This window comes from Suillus plorans, assembly GCF_016647745.1.
Source record: "Suillus plorans strain S12 chromosome Unknown HD556scaffold_83, whole genome shotgun sequence".
NCBI lineage: Eukaryota > Fungi > Basidiomycota > Agaricomycetes > Boletales > Suillaceae > Suillus > Suillus plorans.
Genome location: NW_024537467.1, coordinates 39,493 through 60,048, shown reverse-complemented (window position 1 = coordinate 60,048; position 20,556 = coordinate 39,493). Strand labels below are relative to the sequence as shown.

The following is a 20,556-nucleotide window of genomic DNA, read 5'->3' as shown; positions in this document are numbered from 1 at the left end:
CGTGTCTTGCCACATGAGGTGTTATGCCAGATCAGCGTTTTGCAACTTCATTCTTACCCACAAATCATCAGTGGACCTTATGAGCGATCATTTCTGGCTCCGAGGCAACAAATCGGAAAATTGAAGTGTAAATTGGTTGTACAAATGAGTAGAGGTATACAGTCCTGAAGTCCGGAATAAAATAAGTCCTTGGTAACAAGTTCTGCATGGTCATGACTAGATGCGAAGTCATTAGAATGGTTTCATCAATAAGGTGGCAGGACGCACGGAATTGGTCATATGCCGATATGCACGAACACTATGCGCTGGGCCAAGGGAACTTGAATGACCCTATCGCTAGCTAACGACTGAACCGCTCGGTGCAATGCTTGGGCAGCTCGTTTGGAATCCATCGTGCCATCCCCGCACAAGTTTTTGTAAAACTTCTCAACAAAACGCTGCACAGTGCTGTCATCGACCTTCCATAACGTCCCAACGACACTCTTAACCCCGGCAAACTGCAGGCCAGCTGCTAGGTGTATCACTTCGTCGGGAGTTCTGAAGTCACCGACTGCGGTTTCACAGGCAGAAAGGAATGCAAATTGATGCCGAGACATATCCATTTGTGCGATATCGAGGAGCGAAAGCGGTTGGTCCTGCATAAGAAAGGCCGACTGGAAGGGTTCGTCAAATCTCTGCGTCCCGTGACATGCAAGATGGAACCAGGTATTGTCTTGCAATGCGCGCAGTGCTGTCGATTTTGTGGCATCGACACTGGTTATCTTGGAGAATGAAACAGTTGGGGGAGGGGGCATGAGTCTGCGCACCAATTCCAGCTCAGGCTCCACAGCATCCAAAGTGAATAAGGCACCGGCTGGGTGATTTTGACCAATAGCAACAAAGGGCACCAACGGGGACCTATCATGACTCGCGCGAGCCTTGATCAGCGCGGTGAGCGATGGGGTGTATGAAGAAATATAGAGCCGTGAAAGGGACCCTCCGTCCTTCTTGTATCTACCAGCAGCGTGCAATGGCAAGAAATTGAAGATAGACGTCGGACACCACCATATCCGAGAACCTTGCCGTACAATTCTGCCCAGATTTTCGACCACTGGCTGGACAACAATGTCCCACAACTCTGTCAAAGCCCCCATCAGCGCTCGTTGCTTCCCATCGGGATCGGGATCTTTGTCAACTGCCTCTCGGAATCTGAGTACCAATTCTATGAGTTTTTCCAAATTGGTAGGGAGTTGAATGCTAGTAGGATCTTGTTCGTGCGGGATAATGATGGCATCACAAGACGATCTGCTTGCGATGAGCATGATGATGGGCCCATCACGACCTGCATCTTGAAGATCAGATCATCAGAGAACAGAGGGGGAAGCAGGAAGCGAGAGAAGCCCTCGATCTTCCGGATCTCTTCTACAGTTCCATTCCATTCCTCCACTAGACGTCTGTATCGAGTTTCTTCTGCTTCTACAACAACTCTTGAGGCGCCTTCTGAATGACTCGCAGGAGGCTTATTGAGGAGGGAGCTGAGGTCTCTGAATTTCTTCATCAGGGTCACTGCATGATCGCCGCAAGTCTCGAGGCTATCAAGAGGCGTGCGGAGTCGCGCCATCTGGGTCCAAATGATAGTCCTGCCTTGCTCCAACAGCTCAATAGCGCGACGCGCATCGCCACTGCGAAGGGCACATGACGCAGCATCCACAGCAAGCGTGCTGGGGAATTCCTTCATGACATCATGACGAGACGACACAGAGGCCGTCACAGACATGTAAGCGTCCAGGAGTTGCATAGAGGTCACATAAGCCTCCAGTTGAGTGCCATGTGAATGTTCACTAGCATGGCGCACCCAACGCAGACTTCTTCGCAGGCGGGATAGCAAGCCTCCAGAGACAACATTTGCTGCTGCCTTCAGATGACGCATGGCAGCATCCAGATGGTCTGTATTGTCACCTGCGACGGTGCCGGCAAGCCCTGAACGATGGAATAATAGATAGACCTCAGCTAGCGACTGATGGACTACCAATCGACGAGGATCATGCTGCCTCAGCAGAGTCAATGCACAGAGTAGGTTCTCTTGTGACTCATTGAGGTCTTCGTCATTGCCTCGGTTCTGAAAGCGGGAGGAGAGATGATTCGCGAGGTTGTTTAATGACCCAGACCGATCTGTGTGACCGACCGGGAGCAAAGCCAGCGCTTCTCTGTGAAGTGCGATAGCCTCATCCAAGTCTTCGTCGTTGCCTCGGTGCTCAAAGCGGGAGGAGAGTTGAATAGCGAGGTTGTTTAATGACGAGGACCGATCTGTGTGACCAACTGGGAGCAAAGCAAGCGCTTCTCTCTGAAGTGCGATAGCCTGATCCAAGTCTTTGTCGTTGCCTCGGTGCTGAAAGCGGTAGGAGAGTTGAATAGCGAGGTTGTTTAATGACGAGGACCGATCTGTGTGACCGACCGGGTGCAAAGCCAGCGCTTCTCTGTGAAGTGCAATAGCCTCATCCAAGTCTTCATCGTTGCCTCGGTGCTGAGAGCGGGAGGAGAGTTGAAGAGCGAGGTTGTTTAATGATATGGACCGATCCGTGTGACCGACCGGGCGCAAAGTCAGCGCTTCTCTGTGAAGTGAAATAGCCTCATCCAAGTCTTCGTCGTTGCCTTGGTGCTGAAAGCGGGAGGAGAGTTGAAGAGCGAGGTCATTTAATGACATGGACCGATCTGTGTGACTGACCGGGCGCAAAGCCAGCGCTTCTCTGTGAAGTGCGATAGCCTCATCCAAGTCTTTGTCGTTGCCTCGGTGCTTAAAGCGGGAGGAGAGTTGAAGAGCGAGGTTGTTTAATGACATGGACCGATCTATGTGACCGACCGGGCGCAAAGCCAGCGCTTCTCTGTGAAGTGCGATAGCCTGATCCAAGTCTTCGTCGTTGCCTCGGTGCTTAAAGTGGGAGGAGAGTTGAAGAGCAAGATTGTTTAATGACCCAGACCGATATGTGTGACCGACCGGGTGCAAAGCCAGCGCTTCTCTGTGAAGTGCGATAGTCTGATCCAAGTCTTCGTCGTTGCCTCGGTGCTTAAAGCGGGAGGAGAGTTGAACAGCGAGGTTGTTTAATAACCCAGACCGATCTGTGTGACCGACCTGGCACAAAGCCAGCGCTTCTCTCTGAAGTGCGATAGCCTCATCCAAGTCTTCATCGTTGCCTCGGTGCTCAAAGCGGGAGGATAGTTCAACAGCGAGGTTGCTTAATGACATGTACCGATCTGTGTGACCAACCGGGTGCAAAGCCAGCACTTCTCTGTTAAGTGCGATGGCCTGATCCAAGTCTTCGTCGTTGCCTCGACGCTGGAAGCGAGTTGCCAGCATTAGAGACAGATTGCCCAGCAATTGCCCTTGGCTAGCATTCCCGGTGTTGTAGAATCCCAAGGCATCATAATGAAGGGATATCACTTCATCTAAGGCACCAGGTTCAATTCTCTGCAAACACCACTCTACTCGACGAACAAGTTGATTCGGGGATAATGGAACCATCGATGTGGTGGGCCGCTCCTGCCCAATCTCATTTGCATCAATCCTTCCAGCAGAATGCAGAGCCCCCATTTCCATTGCGATCAAAGCCGCTCTGTAAATGTGGCTGTTGGCATGGCAGACTTTGAGAACTTCGCTCAGCAACCCCTTAGCTGCATCAGCATCTGTTTCAAATCCCCGTTTCGCGAACCGCGAGAGCAAAGCGATGGCAAGATGGAGCTGTGTGGCGCTTCGATCCGGATGATCAGTTGCACGCAACTCAAGGGCCTTTTGAAAATGAGAGATAAGAATGTCGAGGTCGAGGTATCTTCCGTCAGCTTGGCAACTAACAAACTTTGCCGTGGCCAGATTGAACAGTGCTGCAGGGTGGTAGGGATGATCCATGGGGCAGAGATTCAAGGCTCGTTCAAAGTGCTTTATGGATTGTTCAATATCCCCGCTGTTCTGTGTCCTGCGGTATCGTGCGAGAAGACTATGTCCGGCGTCCGTCAGCAGTGCTAACGCTTCCATATCGTGGCATGCAACCTGCACATCGTAGCTCTCAGCGTCAGAATGCTAAACTGTATTTATCACTCACGGTAGTAAGGGGACGAAGAACTGCAGCATCATTTTGATCGCAAAGTTGCTGCTCCACTCTCATGAACAGTGAAGTACAGGCCGATATGACTTCCCCCTGCTTTGGCTGAAAGGTAATGGCTGAGATGCTCGTCAGCATTTGTCAGGCGTCGTTTGCAACTGACGATACTGACAATGCAAATTTTCGCTGCGATTCAGTAATTCTCCGACGGAGATCTCGAATGTGCGGAGGCCTTCTCCGTGACAGACCATGGGACCCAATTCAAATGAGGCATACACGCTGACTCGAACTTTAGAAGATGGATCGCACGGCCTACAGTCTTTCTCAATGCCTGCAGGACAGACGAGGTTAAAGGTTGACTTACAGAACGATGCGCTCTTGCCATTCGACGTCAGTCTGGTCTACGTTTACAGATTTATTGCTTGTCTCGTATTCACCGCTGTCAACCTTGACCACGGTATGGAAGCCAGCGGGGATCCGTCGGAGACCAAGAGTGAGATCAGTTGCGCGTATGGCTTGGGGTAAATGATCAATATCAGCCGAGCGGAGATAGACATCACATACCAGTGATGACGACTTGTTGCGGTCCACTGAGTTGCATCTCTCCCGAGTCCTGGGTGGGTTCCCGATAGCTTGGCTGCTCACTAAACAAAAAGCAAGTTGTCAGGCATGTGGATGATCGGTGCTTCATATACTTACTCGTTCTGTTCTTGCCTGGAAATGCAATTAAGTTCATGCACGTGCTATATAACACATCGACATACGATCGTGGACGTTTTGGACTCTTCATCTTGTTGTCGTCATGGCTGTCTGATGACTTGCGTTTACGTTTTCTCTCTTTGAAGGGCTCAGTACTGGTAGCGGAATTCTCTATTAGAGGAGTTGGGGAAGAATTATGCGGAGAAAAGTTTGATTCTGATTCTGATGAGCCTGAAGACTCGGAGGTGACACGTGGAGGACGGACCATCATAAAAATGATGGCTGATGGATGATTCAAACTAACACTTGAGAGTATATAAGCAGTCACGAAACAAATACTACAGCACCTGGAACGTCCTGAAGGATTATAATGGAAGGAACTACAGCATGCACATGGTATCCACGCTGTGCAGTGCCAATGCAGTGAACAGATAGAAGCCACTCGCAGAATCCACCCATAGCCTTCATCTTTACCGTGAGGCCGCATCAGATTTATACAGCAAGAGGCATGTTGACTCGTAGGTGTTATGTTACATGTAAAACAGGCGAAACCAGAACTTCGGCCGAATTCGAAGAAGAAGCACAAAAATTCACATGCCTTGCATACTATATGGAACACCAGGAAACCTGGCCAAGAACCTTCGTGGACTCGGGGATCAGATCATATCCGATTTGTGATCTCGCTCTCTATGTTCGCCGCCCGTACTCACCGGGCTATCTCAAACAGTTTTGCTCACAATCTCAGGCTAGCCCGGCATCCTTATCTACAACTTGAGGCAGCTTTAAAATCTTCTATGAGCTCCTTGCAAGAATGGGATCCCGGATAAGACACGATCATGAAGGACTGCCTCTTTTTCAAATTTAACTCTGCTTCATTTTGGTACACGTCATTACACATGCACGGGTCGGAATACAATGTTTGCTAGGACGTGCACGCACTCAATAAAAGTAATGCAACCTGACCTTATCAATGCAGGAGACATGGTCATCGGGAAACTAACTATATGATAGTTAACCATGACCGATTGGGTTGGTTGAAACGTCATGGCATTAATATTGCCCGTGGTTCAGTGCTCTTAACCTAAGCTTCTACTCGAAGAACCGGGAACATGAACATGGCACAATAGGCGCCATATACGAGGCTCAACTTGAAAGGTCAGTGGCGCCGTACTAGTCAGGATATGCAGCTATAGACGAGCTCACGAATAAAATTTCAGGCTCGATCAAGGTTATCGCCAGGTTCTTTTCTGTGCCCGTAGATCACGCCATAGCAGATGGTGAATATTCGTGTGCAACCTCACTTGCACGGACGCTGTAGAGTCGGATTTGCCTTATCATGTGTCATTCGCGATTCCTTCAAGCATCATGATGTTCACCCGCGGAAAGCAGTGTCGTATGTCCTCCGCGACTGGCAAATGACCAGTCAATTCCTCGAAGAGTTTAGCGAAGGCTTGCCATCATCAAGGACTCGGTTTTACAACATCACCGTTGAAGTGCCCGATCTCCTCCACCTCGTTAAGTCTCTTAGAACACTACCAAATCCATCCCGTGCTGCAGTCTCCTCGTCGCCTCAAGCCTCACATCCCTGGATCTAGGTCGATGGATTGCGAAGACAAGGAGCAGGGACGGTAGGCATAGTCAATCAGGTTCTTTCACAGACCTGGCGTGCCCTCGGGAAGCGGAATAAGGTGGTGCAGCCGTTGATGGCCTCAATCTGTGTTATCTCTACCTCTGCAGGCTCTCTGCGAGACATGCGTCTTTAGAATCCACCTGCGGTTGCCTCAAAGAACGGATGATTCGGTATCAGAAGACCCTTGAGAACAAACCATTCTCTGCTCAGCGAACAAGGTTCCACACTCTTTGATCAGAAACCGAACACGAACATGGCCGAGTGGAAAAGGAAAAAAAAAACTGTTGCCCAGCAGCTATCTGCCTTACAATTTGCACAGGGCGCATAGTTCCTTGGTCAATTAGTCTGATATCCTTGAGCGAGTCTACCATAGGATCACTGCGTGAGTGATGTCAGGACGATTGGTGGTCAGCATGAACTTGTCCATTGCATCAGATAAAAGCGCAAGTGAATTTCGATCCGCTAAAGTATCAACTGCGGAAGAGTCGCGGAGAAGAGACCCACAGGAACATCAATCGGAAGTTGGATCAGAACTTCAAGGAGCTTGCTGTATGTGTTGGACTTAGCCGTACATGATGAAGGTACGAGCACAGGTGAGAAAGCTTAGTAATATGTACAGGAATGAGTAATGTAGGGAACACCGACTTACCCGGGAATAGCCGGAGCGGTGTCGATTTGTAATCATAGCACGGAACAAACACAAGTCCGTTCGAGGACCGGTAACATAGTATTAGCGAATCGTAGTATATAATCTGTACAATTATTTAGATTCAATTCAGTCAAAATATAATATTCAAATCCTACTCTAAAAGTCTACATACTTCTACAGGTTATGAGCCCTGCTTCGACTATGGATAGTACCATGCTCCCCAGCTCCAGCTCCGCACTCTACAATATACCCCAGCTTGCCGAAGATGGCTCGAACTGGATCATGTATAAACAAAGGGCGAAGACGGTGATCGGCGCTCGAGGTTTGATGCGGTACCTAGACGGTCGAATTACGAAGCCAGTCCCATATGGGACAAACACAAGTGGCCAGGTCACGAAGCCAGACGGCTCGATACCAACAGCTACTGAAATTGAAGACTTAGAGAAGAAAATTGACGAACATTATCAAAAAGACTCACTAGTTAGACAGCATATATTCAGCACGATAACAGATCGGCTGTTGCTGCGAGTCCAGCACCTGGATGAAGTCTCCGAAATATGGAAAGAGATAGCCGCTATGCACGAAGGCAAAACGGAACTAGTGCAAATAGACTTGCGCCGAAAGCTGCAAGAAATGAGATGTGAGGAAGGAGGAGATGTCAAAGCGCATTTCGGAGAGATTTACCGAATTCGCGAGTCGCTGGCAGGAATGGGAGTAACGATTGAAGACAAGGATTTTTCGGCCATCATTATGGGGTCTCTTCCAGAGACATACAGGCCCCTACTCTCATCTATCAATGCTGCAGCAAGAATCTCGAAAACACCACTCACCTCCTATGAACTCGTCAACGTCATCTCTGAAGAACACGAGCATAGACAGTTGATGAATCAGAAGCCAACAAAGAAGGGTGGGAACAGCGCATTCTCGGCCAAGGACAGTACGAAAAGAAATCGTACAAACACCGCAAGCAAGGATGTCACGTGTTTCAACTGCGAGAGGAAGGGTCATTACAAAACCGATTGTTGGAGACCTGGAGGAGGGAAAGAAGGTCAGGGACCAAGGCAAAGTGGAAAGGCACCAAGGCAAACGGCTAATGCGGCAGACAAGATCGAAAGAGCAAATGATTATGCTTTTGTCACGTCAGATCTAGCAAACGTGGCAAAAAGGATCAACATACCTGCCGAGAGACAAGGAGCCATTATCGATTCGGGCGCAACATCCCATTTCTGCCCCGACCGCTCGAAGTTCATAACATTCACCTCCATCGAAGCACAAGATGTGCACACTGCAGACGGTTCTACCATCAGCGCCATAGGAAAAGGGGATATAAAGATAGACCTACCTTTGGGAACAAAGAAGACCACTGTGACTCTCAAAGACACCCTATATATGCCAAAGATGGCATTCACGTTAATATCGGCCAACAGGATCGCTACCGCCGGTTTCGCATTACACCTCGAAGATAACATGTGCAGGATATTGACCCCAGCACCAGAGCGAAGACCCATAGCCGAAATTCCTCAAATAGAAGGACTATATCGAATCGCGGCATCAGTGACCCATAGCGCAAACTCAGCAATAACGAAACATACCATCGATGAATTACACCGAGCATTGGGACATGTATCCCACGAAGCGATCACAAATGCTATAAAGAAGGGCATGATCAGAGGTATAACGTTAGATGAAAGTTCAAACCCTACCTTTTGCGAAACGTGCGCAAAGGCCAAAGCCACTCGACAACCATTTCCAAACGAGTCAAAGACCAGATCATCCGCATATGGGGACCTCAGTCCATACAGATCTATGGGGTCCGGCACAAACCGAAACGATAAACGGATGCCTGTATTATATCACCTTTACAGATGATTTTAGTCGGGAAACGAGGGTAACATTCCTGAAGAGAAAGAGCGACGCACTTACCGCATTCAAGGAATACGAGGCTTATGTAAGCCGACAATATAATGCGCGTCTGCGCAAAGTACGGTCGGATCGAGGAGGAGAGTACCTAAGCAAGGAGTTTGATGAATATCTGAAGGAAAAAGGAATAAAGAGACAACTCACCGTGCACGATTCCCCACAGCAGAATGGTGTAGCCGAAAGACTAAATCGAACATTAGTCGAACACGCGCGAGCCATGCTACTCGAAAAGGACCTACCAAAGTTTTTATGGGCCGAAGCCGTCAATTACACAACATGGCTCAAAAATCGCCTACCTTCGAGGGCGAATCCCAGGATACACGTCCTATGAATTGCTACACAAAGCAAAACCAAGTTTAGTAAACGCACGGGAATTCGGCGCACGACTCTATGTGCACTCACCGGATGGAGGAAAGCTCGAAGCTAGAGCAGAAGAAGGTCAATTTGTGGGAATAGACGAGGAAAGTAAAGCTTACCGAGTATACTGGCCGAAGAAGAGAAGAGTATCTGTCGAACGCAATGTTAGCTTTGTCCCGCCGGACGTCATCGTTCGTAACGACATACTGGACGAGGGGGAGTATAACCAGGAAGAACGGATCAACATACCGAATATCGTCCAGCCCGTCGCAACATCCCAAGTCCCACAAACACCAAGCCAACCTCCCAAAACGCCACCCCAGAGTACACAGCAACTTCCAGACCCAATAACGCCCAGAACCACGAGAGTACGACCCCCTGCAGGATACTACAAAGCGTTAAATGAAGGAGAAAGAGCAACCATAGCAATGGAAAACTCACCGGACAACACTCAATCGAATTCTTTTCCATATATGGCCATGGCAGCCGCAGAAAAGGAACCGACGCTTAGAGAAGCGTTAAATGGACCAGACACGGAGGAATGGCAACAAGCCATAGACTATGAGATTGGTCAATTAGAGAAACTCAAGACATGGGAAATTGTGGACCCACCTAAAGGCGCGAATATAATACCTTGCCATTTTGTCCTAGCGACAAAGCGTGGACCAAACGGCGAGAAGGTAAAGCTGCGTGCGAGACTTGTCGCAAATGGTCAGCGCCAAGAGTACGGCGTAGACTATCAAGAAACGTTCGCACCTACCTCAAGTATGACGACAATTCGTACTGTCCTAACGATGGCAGCTAAGCACAACTGGGAAATACATCAAGTCGATGTTAAAAGTGCTTACCTCAATGCCAAGCTCAATGACGACATATATATGCGCGCGCCGCCAGGATACTTGAACAAAGGAGACGAAGGAAAGGTATTAAAGCTATTGCGTAGCTTATATGGCCTAAAGCAGGCCGGTTTTGAATGGTCCGAGGAGCTAGAAGAATTTTTCCTCAGTAACGACTTCACGCGCTCGCAAGTCGATCAAGCTGTATACTATCGACAAGCCGAAGAAGAACATACCGTTATCACCGTTTCCGTCGATGACATGGCCGTCACATCGAAACACCTAAAGCACATCCAAAAGTTCAAAGATCAGCTTCGTGAACGATTCGAGATTTCAGACCTGGGAGAGCTTACCTGGCTCCTAGGATTAAAGGTGGAAAGGGACCGGGAAAGGAGAACTATAACACTATCCCAAGAAGCGTATATAAACGCGATTGTCGAAAGGTTCCGACTCGAAAACGCGAAACCTGCCTCCACACCAATGGAAACTGGAGTAGTTCTAACGAAAGAATCATCAGACCATTCGGCAGGCACCGAATCTCAAATACCCGAACAACACGTACCGTATCAACAGGCTATCGGATCGCTGATGTATGCAGCGACATGTACACGCCCCGATATAGCCTTTGCCGTCTCGATACTCTCGCAATTCATGCGAGAACCAGCTAGTGCGCACTGGGAAGCTGCAAAAAGGGTCATACGTTATCTGAAAGGGACAAAAGATTTTAAACTCACCTTAGGAAAAACAGACGACGGACTTCAAGCTTTTTGTGATGCGGATTGGGCATCACAGCCGCACAGGCATTCTATGTCAGGGAGTATCGTGACATTATATGGCTCACCAATCGCTTGGAGCGCGCGGAAACAGGCGCTGATTGCCTTATCCACTGCGGAAGCAGAATACATAGCGCTGACGTCGGTAGCGCGCGAAATCCTATACCTGAAAGCTCTCATCAGCGAGCTATACGAACCCATAGACGAATGTATCCCCACCTACTGCGATAATCAAGGTGCAATAGCGTTAGCATCAAACAACAAATATCACGGACGTACCAAGCATATAGATCTGCGCTATCACTTCATCCGCGGCCTCGTCCAAAACAATATCCTTCAACTCCAATATTGTCCAACGGCCGAAAACGTTGCGGACGCCTTTACGAAAGCGCTGCCGGCACCAAGGTTCAAAGAGCTGAGGGAGAAGATGAGGATAGGCTGTGCTCGAGGGGGAGTGTTGGACTTAGCCGTACATGATGAAGGTACGAGCACAGGTGAGAAAGCTTAGTAATATGTACAGGAATGAGTAATGTAGGGAACACCGACTTACCCGGGAATAGCCGGAGCGGTGTCGATTTGTAATCATAGCACGGAACAAACACAAGTCCGTTCGAGGACCGGTAACATAGTATTAGCGAATCGTAGTATATAATCTGTACAATTATTTAGATTCAATTCAGTCAAAATATAATATTCAAATCCTACTCTAAAAGTCTACATACTTCTACAGTATGCTGCACGGAACTGAATCTTCTCACTGCTTGGGCTTCTACAGCAGTGGAAATGAAGCGTGCTTCGCGGTCGATCAATGAAGAACAAACTAGGGCGTGACATGGGTCGACCCGGGTTATACCTGCATCCTATGATCTTTAAGTTACAGGGCAAGTCGCAGCCCAGGAATGTGTCCACCTTCCGGGGTAAAAATCGCTCTGGTGCAACAAACAGTTTACGAAAACTTCCTTTGGATACATGCATGAAAATGCTGCCCAACAGTAAACACTTTCACATACACTCAAGAGTATCTTGTGGTGATTAATTGCGATCGAACGAATCCCTTGACCTGTAATAGTCCCGTAATCCAGAAAAACAAATTTCACGCGATGAGAGTAATTTTCAAATATTTTGTGTACATCTTTTCGAAGCAATGTTAGAGATGGAAGCTTCGAGTAATTAATCGCTGGAACTGTATCATTGAAAGCGTTTTTTGTAAAGTCCATTGGAAGTTGAGAGCATTCAAAGTGCATATGGATAGGCAATACAGAATTTGAGGTTGAAGCTCATCATTTGGGTTGGGTTGTGTGATGAAGTTTTGTTTTTAGATGACGGCACAAGTAGAACGTTCCGCAATGATAACCAGATACCAGCCTAGTTTAATTGGGAGTAACACGACACTAAAAACTTATATTCCAACTAAAACATACTGAAATTTCTGAGAACTTCCAGAAATTCTGGTCTAGACGGCTGTTCTAGGCAACCGCCACAGGTTGGTTATAAGTCATGCTGGCCCCTGGGTGTCTGTACACGGCACAAACGTCACTTGCAAACATTCAAACTGTAACGGTGCTTGCGCACCAGTCCCCGAGTCCCTCATTGAATTTTCACCACAATTCGCATTGACTTTGGTCTCAAAAGCGGTACCAATTCGTTCTCATGGGCCGAGAGGACACTGATTCTCATTTATTACTACTAATCGACACTCATGGTTATCGGACGGTGCCTTTGGTGCTCTCAACTCCTTATGCCCAGAATGTCGATTCAGTTACACACCTGGCAAACCATGGAAGATATTCATCAGCGACCAATGAGAACATGCCGGCAAGAGATGTTAGAGACATGGGAAGTCAAGTGAGAGCTGGATTTGGGACCACAGTTAGGTTTCATATCGGTTGCGCGGACTACGTGTCAAAAAGACAAGGATCAGGCGGAGAAAGCCAGGCAAACAGGCACAGCGAGGAGCACCTGACAGCCGTTGACCCACACATGAAGCCTCTACGCAGACTGAGGGTAAACACCAAGGGCAAGTATAGATCAACAAGTGAGTCTGGGAGACTCGTTCAGCGCACAGAAAGACTCTTGGTCCAGTGCGAGCTCCACCTATACAAACATGGACATACAAGCACCCACCTGAGGCAGGCGCATGTAGAACCAGAGCTGCCTCCGCCTGAGGCAGAAGTGGTCAACTGTGGGTAGAGAGGAGGGATATGGAAAAGCCGCAGCAGTAGGTAAGGCATCATGCAGAATGTTTGAAATGTTCAATCATCAGAAGTCAGGTTTGAGTCGGAGTCTCAAAACAGCGCGGGAAAATGTAACACAGCATTGCAGATCGACTGACGCATGGGAATACGATTGTGTTCGACAGAGCCCTCCCCCACTAACGTGGGACTCGGGGACTCCGTGCTTTGTCAAGGCGTGGCCGGAACCACAGTGACCAGTCTCTTGGGGATTCTCTTCCCCATTTCACCAGTTACATCTTCAAAGCGAACGATGATGTCCTCCCTGTGACCTTCTTGGTCTTCGTCGTTGTCGCAAAGCTGTGTTTCAAGTCTTCCGCCAGACGCCGCGATGATCAGATCAACGGGATCAGAAAAGTCGAAAGATGGATCAGAGGCAGTGGTTTTTCTTGCGTGAGGCTGTAGCTGGCGGCCAATATGGTGGCACCCCATATCATGGTGAGCACCACCAACAGAAAGATATACGTGTAGGATTGGCTTTGCCAGCCGTACGTCGTGATATACATAGTGCCGCTGGTCGACCTTGTCATATTCGACGGAACTCCCGAGGCAGAGTATCCGGATCGAAGTTGCTAGATACAGTTTTCAATGATATCCACGGAATTCATCAAGGTCACTTACAGTAGAGGAGAACTCCGTAATATCGCGCCAGTAATTTTCCTGCAAAATAATCAGTCAAGTGATACCAGAGGAAGGGGGAAAATTTACAAGTTCGTTGTACATCACTGATACATTGCTCAAACCATACGCGGTCAAAAAGTTACCAATTGTATTCGTGCTTGTGGCTTGGTCTATCCCCGCTTGATAACTCATTACATCCGCGATAAACTGAGATACAGGCAAATTTGAACTGCTTGTCGAACCGGAAGATGCGCTAATCCGATCGACCGATATGATGCCTCCATTATAAGTGACGTTGACAGTGGTCAGGTAGGGAACGACCTCGCAAACGATCGTTGGTAGAAAGCTGTACTTGTACAAGCCAGACATGAAGATATCTGCAAGGTGTTTACTCGCAAGATACAGAGAAATATAAGAAAAGCCGTACCAAACTTATATGGGTTGAATGCCGTCGAGTTTGGGTTGGGACATACAACAGTGGGGAGCAATCCCTCTGTTGCATCGTCTGGCAGTCCGTTGGCGAGGCCAACGGTGAAGGAGGTTACCGAATTTAAGTCTGGAGCTGATTAGCCGCGGACGAGTTCATGGCAGAGATGAACGCACTTCCTGAACAATTCGCTTCGGTTTCCCACGTGATGAACGTCATATCCGAGCCCGTAGGTCCTGGCACCGCGTATGGGGTGACTGAAAACGTATTCTGGCTGCGGTCGATCGGCTGACATGTAACATTTGCTGTGAGACCCTGCTGCGTAACAGTGTAGTTCTTTGTAATGCCTTGAGTGCCTGCATCGCGTCCGAGGCGTCCCCAGTTAAAACTGGTATTAACTGGTACTTGTCCACCGGTGAACGCTAGGCCGACGGCAGAACCCGACGGGGTTGATGATCCGGAGTACTCCTATATCGCGGGGAGAACTCCACCTTCCAAGTTTCAAAGTGAGGACGTCATTTTTGGGTGCCAGGGTACTCACCAGTCGACTGATTATATGAAACACCATTGAAGCTGAACATACTACTTGTTTCCACACCTCCCTGAACGCCGACTGCAGCAATACCACTAAGGAGAGTCAAGACGCTGATGGCATCAAACGTAGGTGCTTGTACTGAAACAGTTCTTGAGCATCCCGACTGTTGCCGGCCATTGAATATGAAGCAGTTACATACAGGAGTTCGCCTCCGAGATCTTAAGGTCCGTACTCAACTGATTTACAAATGCACCAGATTCCAAGTCTAGTTCCGTTCCGAACGTTTCCACAGGCCATCGAACAAGGGTGGGTAGGAGGAAAGTGCTCCAGCTGTATAAATCAGCGTCAAACATATCTCTGCTAGTTTCATTACTAAGAATAGTGCAGACCTCGTGCTTAGAAATGTGACCATCGCATAGACCACCAACGTGAGGGCCGACAGTTTGAGAAATCTCCATCGCAGTATCCAGGTCGGCCTGCTCAGCGCTATTGCAGTGCGAAGCTTGAACAGTGTAATCGATGACCCTGAAAGGTGGTGCCGAAGCGCTTCCTTGACGGAAAATGTGAAGAACCTGTGCAATAACAGAAGGGTAGTATTTCAGACTGGATGTGCAGAGGAAGACGCACGTCGAAGTAATGATCGCCAAGGCAGTTGAGATCAACGTAACTATCAAGGTCAGCACGGTCGGATACTCTACGATCAGATAAACGATATGATCAGGTAGTACGAGAACCTCCATGTACCAGATTGCTCCGGTGAAGCCCCATGCAAAACCCATGATCACAATCTGGCCGAAGACAGTGAAGAGGAGTAAAGTAGTAGGACTCAAATGCTGCGAGGAAATCTAATCAACTAGGCCCTGGAGAGTAATGGAGGTTGGCTCACGATTTGGACGAAGTTTGCGAATCGGAAGTGCATTTTGAAGGTAATAGCTTTGAAGGTAGAAGCGCGGAATGGAGGTGAGGACGCACGTCCGACCTCTTAAATATTGCTGCAGGGCGCTATTATTTCAGTGCGTATCACGGAAGGTGAAAAGCGAACATTGTGATCTTTGGACTGCAATACGCGTTGATCCGTTCATCATGATAATCTGCTGTTTCTGTCGAAACAGACTTGCATATCAGAACACCAACTTGACATTTAAATTTAGGTCAAGCAAGGTTTCTGCCAATGCAGGGGGCTGTTCTGGGGTTCCTGTGTAGCAGGAGGTTCATGGCCGTCACCCGCATGCCACTGAGTGTTTTCAGCAAGAATAGAATTTTGTTCCTCCTTGCTATTGTCCATGCCAAAGATTCAGGCGGCAGAGCATACTGCAGTGGTGGAGGACAATATACAGCCAATGATATATTTTGTCGGAGTGTCCTATGACAATTTTAGTGCTGCAGCGCAAAGCGAGAAAGGTAAGGTACTCTCGGCCGGTACAACCGGCACTTACTAAAATTCAAACTCCGTGCTTCGCCTCTTCCAGAGGCTACGCTGAGCGCTGAGCGCTGAACGTTAACGATTTTAATTGGTTGACGACACTACGGATACTCGACTCGTCCGTGATTAATACATGGCTGGTCCCGAGCCCCCGATCACAAAACTGTCAGCAACTCTCCATTCCTATGTAAGTTCATGTGATTATCGATAGCAGAATTTTGCTGATGCACTGTATATTGCTATAGGCTATAGCATTCAAATCTGTCCACAGTCGAAAAGCAAAGAGGAAATGAAGTCTCGGAAAGTTCAAGCAGCTTAATTATGAAAGGTAAAGATGGGGGCTCCGAAATCAGTTGGCCGATTTCGTGGTTCTGGACAGACGTATGACCCTGATTTCTTTTCGTCCAGGGATGAACAACGCCCGACAGAGACGTCATCTCGCGTCACGACATTGTAAGAGGACGTCGCGTACTCATTGTTTGGTATCTTCGGTGTCCATCTACCTGGAATCTACGGCGAGAAGAAGCAGAACGCGCTCGGACGACTCTTGCAGGAGATCGTGGCTCGGTCGGGAGACATCACCGTCCTCGACTGGATCGGACAACCTTCCAAGTTCAATAGCTGTCTTCCAACCTATATCACTTCTTACGCCACTCCTCCACATGCCCTTCCATCTTTCTCCGAAGATCAGATTCAAACAACTATCTCTTCCCTCCGAGAAAATCTCATGGTTGTGAATTTAGCTTCGGAACTTTACGACCGGCTTAATAACACGAGCACTGCTCGTTTCTCGAATTGCAGACTACATCTGCCTTGCATGGTATTCCGTGTCACACAAGTCAGTCTGAGCTATTGTACATCCCAGGAAACTCGATATAAAGTCAAGGCACACGGGCTTGATGACCTGCTGATCGCCACCAAAAAGCCGATCGTCCAGTCCTTGCGGACAAGGCCCAATCAACAAACCTTCGTGCTCGTCCGTTCCTGGGATCGGTCTCTCCTCGAGTTACCAGACTTTGCAGATCTTCAAGACGACACAGAGAGCGAAGGGGATGATTGGATGCCGCCCCCGTCTCCATCTGACGACTCACTTAGCCGTTCTGTTGTAAATCGGGAAGTGAATGACCTAGATTCGCGAGAATATTGCGGTTGGTTGTTTGCCTTGGGCAGCCTTTTGGCGCATTTTTACTAGCGCGGTAGCGTGGTGGAGAATACAAAGGGGTCGCGTCGGATCGTGATATCATTGCACAGGCCAAAGATGTGCTTCTGTCCGGGACCTGATGAACGTCAAGACGATTGAAATACTGTTGATGCATTTTCCTTTGAAGATTAGGGATCTGAGCGGTTTTCATTTGTACTTTCGTATCATACTACATGCATGTGTATTGGACTAGTTTCCTTTCAAAGCAGACCTGGAGATCTATCTGCAGCATTTCCACGCCCGATACCACTAGACTAATGTCTCGTGCTCATCACCTACCTGCATGCATATTAATTTTGGTGCTCGGATTCAACTTGAGCTCTAAGTCTCATCACTTCCCGATGTACCACCCTTCGTCTTCTAGAAGTGCGACAAGTTGACTTAGTTATCCGTAAGTCAGTGTCAGGCATATGCATTCGGTGAATTTCGGTCACTAGTGGTACATCTCGAAAGCCTGAAAACATGTACTCGGCCACCCCCACGGCCCCATTAACAGAACAACAGTCAAACGGAAATAAATAAAATTCGATAAGAAAGCAAACTCACGAACGCAAATCATGCCTCGGCGGAAGCTTGGCCCTAGGCCTCAACTACTGAACCGTGATTTAAGATTCTTGGACAAAATTTTCAGCTACGTCGGGGAATACCAACCCAGAAGATATTCCATATCGCGGAGAGAATGATGTTCGTCTGGCATAGACCCAGTCCAGGTCTGAGTTGCACATGATATGGTTTGGTATGGAGAAAACAAGGGTAAAGAGGTGTTCTTACCGCACATAATACCGCCGCTCGTACGATGATGAAGGCAACATCTCATATATTTATTCAAATACCAGATGAGACATCCTCCACTACGTGGTTTGCATTCAAACCAGTAGTGGCGGCCGATAGAGTCGATACCACCTCCCCAGCCTTCTGCACCACCGCGTGCGTACTCGAGGTAGAACTTGGTAATAATCTCGTCCAGAAAAAGGCGATACGTAGCCCGCGGTCGATGATGCGCTGCTTCAGGATGAAAAGGACCACGAGGCCGAAAAACACGAGGCCGGCGATAATAAGGATGCGGTCGATCCAGTCGGTCTTTTCGAGTGCGGTAATGAGTTGTTTGGAAGTGCCCAGGATGAGATCGAGCTTGTCGTGCGTTGTGGATACGGATTGGATAGTTGCGGTGGATGACTCTGTGTGAAGCGGACAGTAGGTATTAGAGAAAAACGATAACATTAAAAACTTACCTAGTAGTTGACAAGATAATACACTGCGCTCGAGCTCTTTCTGCATGAGTCCCATGGTTCGTTGCAGCGCTTCTGTGACATCATGATTGGCTTTCATGAGTACGTCGTCGCTGTAGCTCACAAGTTAGCCATATGGGAGGGTATGAATGCATCAGCGTACGAACGTTATTTTTTCGCTCGAAGAGCTTGTACTTTTCGGCAGAACGGCAGGGGACCTCAATAATTCCTCTCGCTGCGACCGACTTTTGGAGTCAATCGCATGTTTCGACGCTAGGATTGCTGCTCGAGCGTCCTTGCGTAGACTAATATCAAGAGAAACAGACGTGTCAGAGGGTGGAAAAAAATACTCAAACGGTTACATACCTTATTAATGAATCACGAAAAAATTCGACCTTTCTCCTCAGCTCTCTCCTCGCCCGCTCGGTCCTGTGGTCGTCAACCAGGACATCCAGTTCCTACAAGTAGTGAGTATGGATTGAACCTAAAAGCGTGAACTGAAATACTTCAATTTGCCTTGCCAGACCTTCGATGTCCTCCCTCACCTCCGCAGCACATGCTTGTTGCGTGGTCAAAGGACCTGTACACGCCCTCAGACGAGGAATCTGGAAACTGGAAAGGTCGTTGTGGTGCCGTTCGATGGACTCGATTAGAGAGAGTGTTTCACCATCTATCGTTGTCGGTATAGGCGGCATGTTTGAAGGCGGACGCTACATAGCACAAATACAAATACAGCGGGCCTTAGGATTTTACCGCATCGTACCGGCGCTTTCGGGTGTGCGGCAGTGGCTGTGCACCACCACCTCCGTGGCATACGGTCATGGACAGAAGGCAAGCAAGCGGCAGTGTCTCAATGCTGCATTGCCCAGCTTTGTTTGCTATCTATTCTCAACACTCCCATCTGGCATGCGCAGCCGTGAGGATAGTTGAAGCCTCATATGCATGTAGTAGTCTTTCTGTCAAATAAATCTTTCGAATATAGCCTAAGGTCGTCCGACTGGGACTCTTTCGGTCCACTACAATATCCTCTCACGGGCCCCTGGAAATCTTCTTTTGCCAAGTAAAATGATTTTTGCGGATTGGGGGAAAGAGCGAATCTCGATTGAGCATGATCGGGAGTGACGGAAAAGCAAACAAGAACTAGAGAGCGATACATATGTTCTTGACTTGATGCTGGTCATCCTCACCCAATTATCATACCGGGCCTACGCACTTGATGACAACACCAATGTCTGACTCGAGGCGCGATAGTCCAAGAAGCTGTCACGTGTGGCCAGGAGTTCTCGACCAAGGAGACAAAGACAGGCAACCATCCTTAGATCACAACGGTGGTCGCTACGGGGTATATGTGAGCATCGAGGGAAGAAAAACTCGATATGACCGTCGCACCTAAGTATCTATCGGCATCGCGTGTGTAGAAATCGGTGTTCTTTTCCCTTCTCGCCCAAGTCCAGCAGCCCTTTCTGCTTCTTCTATCGTATATGCAGGCTCCTTCAAAATTTTACACCGTCGTTTGTGCACTTTGCCCCTCCAATGTGACTGGAGCGCGGTATCAGTCTCAAAGTATCTTTTTGACGACATGATCAAATTGACCGAGAGAATATGGTAACAGAACAACTTACTTTGCACATTCAACGCAGTAATGCTGGGCAAGGCCAGGTTTCTCGAGGTCAATAGGCTGTGCTTCAAGACCAGCTCGATTCTATGTGAGAGTTTAGACGGTGCGCATGAGCTGAAGAAATTTTTAGTACCTTCGGGTCTAGATCAATGAGCTGGATTTGATCGAGATCTTTTGTGCGAGCCTATTGAGAGTCAATAAAGAAACAGAGACCAGAAAGCATGTGCATACCCTTGTACGGGATGCGCGATGCACGTCGCGTTGTGCATGATGTGTACGAGATCTCCGTACCCGACCCATGATGTATGCAAACAAAACCTGTCTGACTAAAGAT

At 48.3% G+C, this 20,556-nt stretch overlaps 5 protein-coding genes across 5 annotated transcripts; 1 reads left to right on the top strand and 4 right to left on the bottom strand.

The window, feature by feature from the left end:
• Window positions 1-275: 275 nt before the first annotated feature.
• On the bottom strand, window positions 276-4,006 carry HD556DRAFT_1434508 (CHAT domain-containing protein; the record flags this gene model as incomplete). The annotated part of the gene is made up of 7 exons (XM_041305332.1): window positions 276-1,284; window positions 1,353-1,869; window positions 1,946-1,959; window positions 2,070-3,043; window positions 3,068-3,178; window positions 3,203-3,443; window positions 3,687-4,006. 7 exons carry the CDS (start codon window positions 4,004-4,006, stop codon window positions 276-278), a joined length of 3,186 nt encoding a protein of 1,061 aa, XP_041154497.1.
• Window positions 4,007-12,952: 8,946 nt separating this feature from the next.
• HD556DRAFT_1539245 (uncharacterized protein) lies at window positions 12,953-15,670 on the bottom strand (the record flags this gene model as incomplete). The annotated part of the gene is made up of 10 exons (XM_041309709.1): window positions 12,953-13,740; window positions 13,790-13,828; window positions 13,855-14,166; window positions 14,217-14,351; window positions 14,393-14,572; window positions 14,758-14,889; window positions 14,951-15,081; window positions 15,141-15,323; window positions 15,379-15,584; window positions 15,638-15,670. 10 exons carry the CDS (start codon window positions 15,668-15,670, stop codon window positions 13,340-13,342), a joined length of 1,752 nt encoding a protein of 583 aa, XP_041154496.1. The 3' UTR covers window positions 12,953-13,339.
• Window positions 15,671-15,821: 151 nt separating this feature from the next.
• Window positions 15,822-17,783, top strand: HD556DRAFT_1503798 (uncharacterized protein). The gene is made up of 2 exons (XM_041309000.1): window positions 15,822-16,152; window positions 16,633-17,783. The coding sequence occupies exons 1-2, from the start codon at window positions 16,035-16,037 to the stop codon at window positions 17,364-17,366; spliced, it is 852 nt and encodes a 283-aa protein (XP_041154495.1). The 5' UTR covers window positions 15,822-16,034; the 3' UTR covers window positions 17,367-17,783.
• HD556DRAFT_990773 (Sec20-domain-containing protein) lies at window positions 17,784-19,396 on the bottom strand. The gene is made up of 5 exons (XM_041312203.1): window positions 19,111-19,396; window positions 18,971-19,062; window positions 18,772-18,909; window positions 18,608-18,717; window positions 17,784-18,553 (listed from the first exon to the last, which is right to left on the bottom strand). The coding sequence occupies exons 1-5, from the start codon at window positions 19,297-19,299 to the stop codon at window positions 18,201-18,203; spliced, it is 882 nt and encodes a 293-aa protein (XP_041154494.1). The 5' UTR covers window positions 19,300-19,396; the 3' UTR covers window positions 17,784-18,200.
• A 597-nt stretch (window positions 19,397-19,993) lies between these two features.
• Window positions 19,994-20,522, bottom strand: HD556DRAFT_1449045 (uncharacterized protein; the record flags this gene model as incomplete). The annotated part of the gene is made up of 4 exons (XM_041307534.1): window positions 19,994-20,171; window positions 20,227-20,306; window positions 20,356-20,406; window positions 20,454-20,522. The coding sequence occupies 4 exons, from the start codon at window positions 20,520-20,522 to the stop codon at window positions 19,994-19,996; spliced, it is 378 nt and encodes a 125-aa protein (XP_041154493.1).
• Window positions 20,523-20,556: the final 34 nt, after the last annotated feature.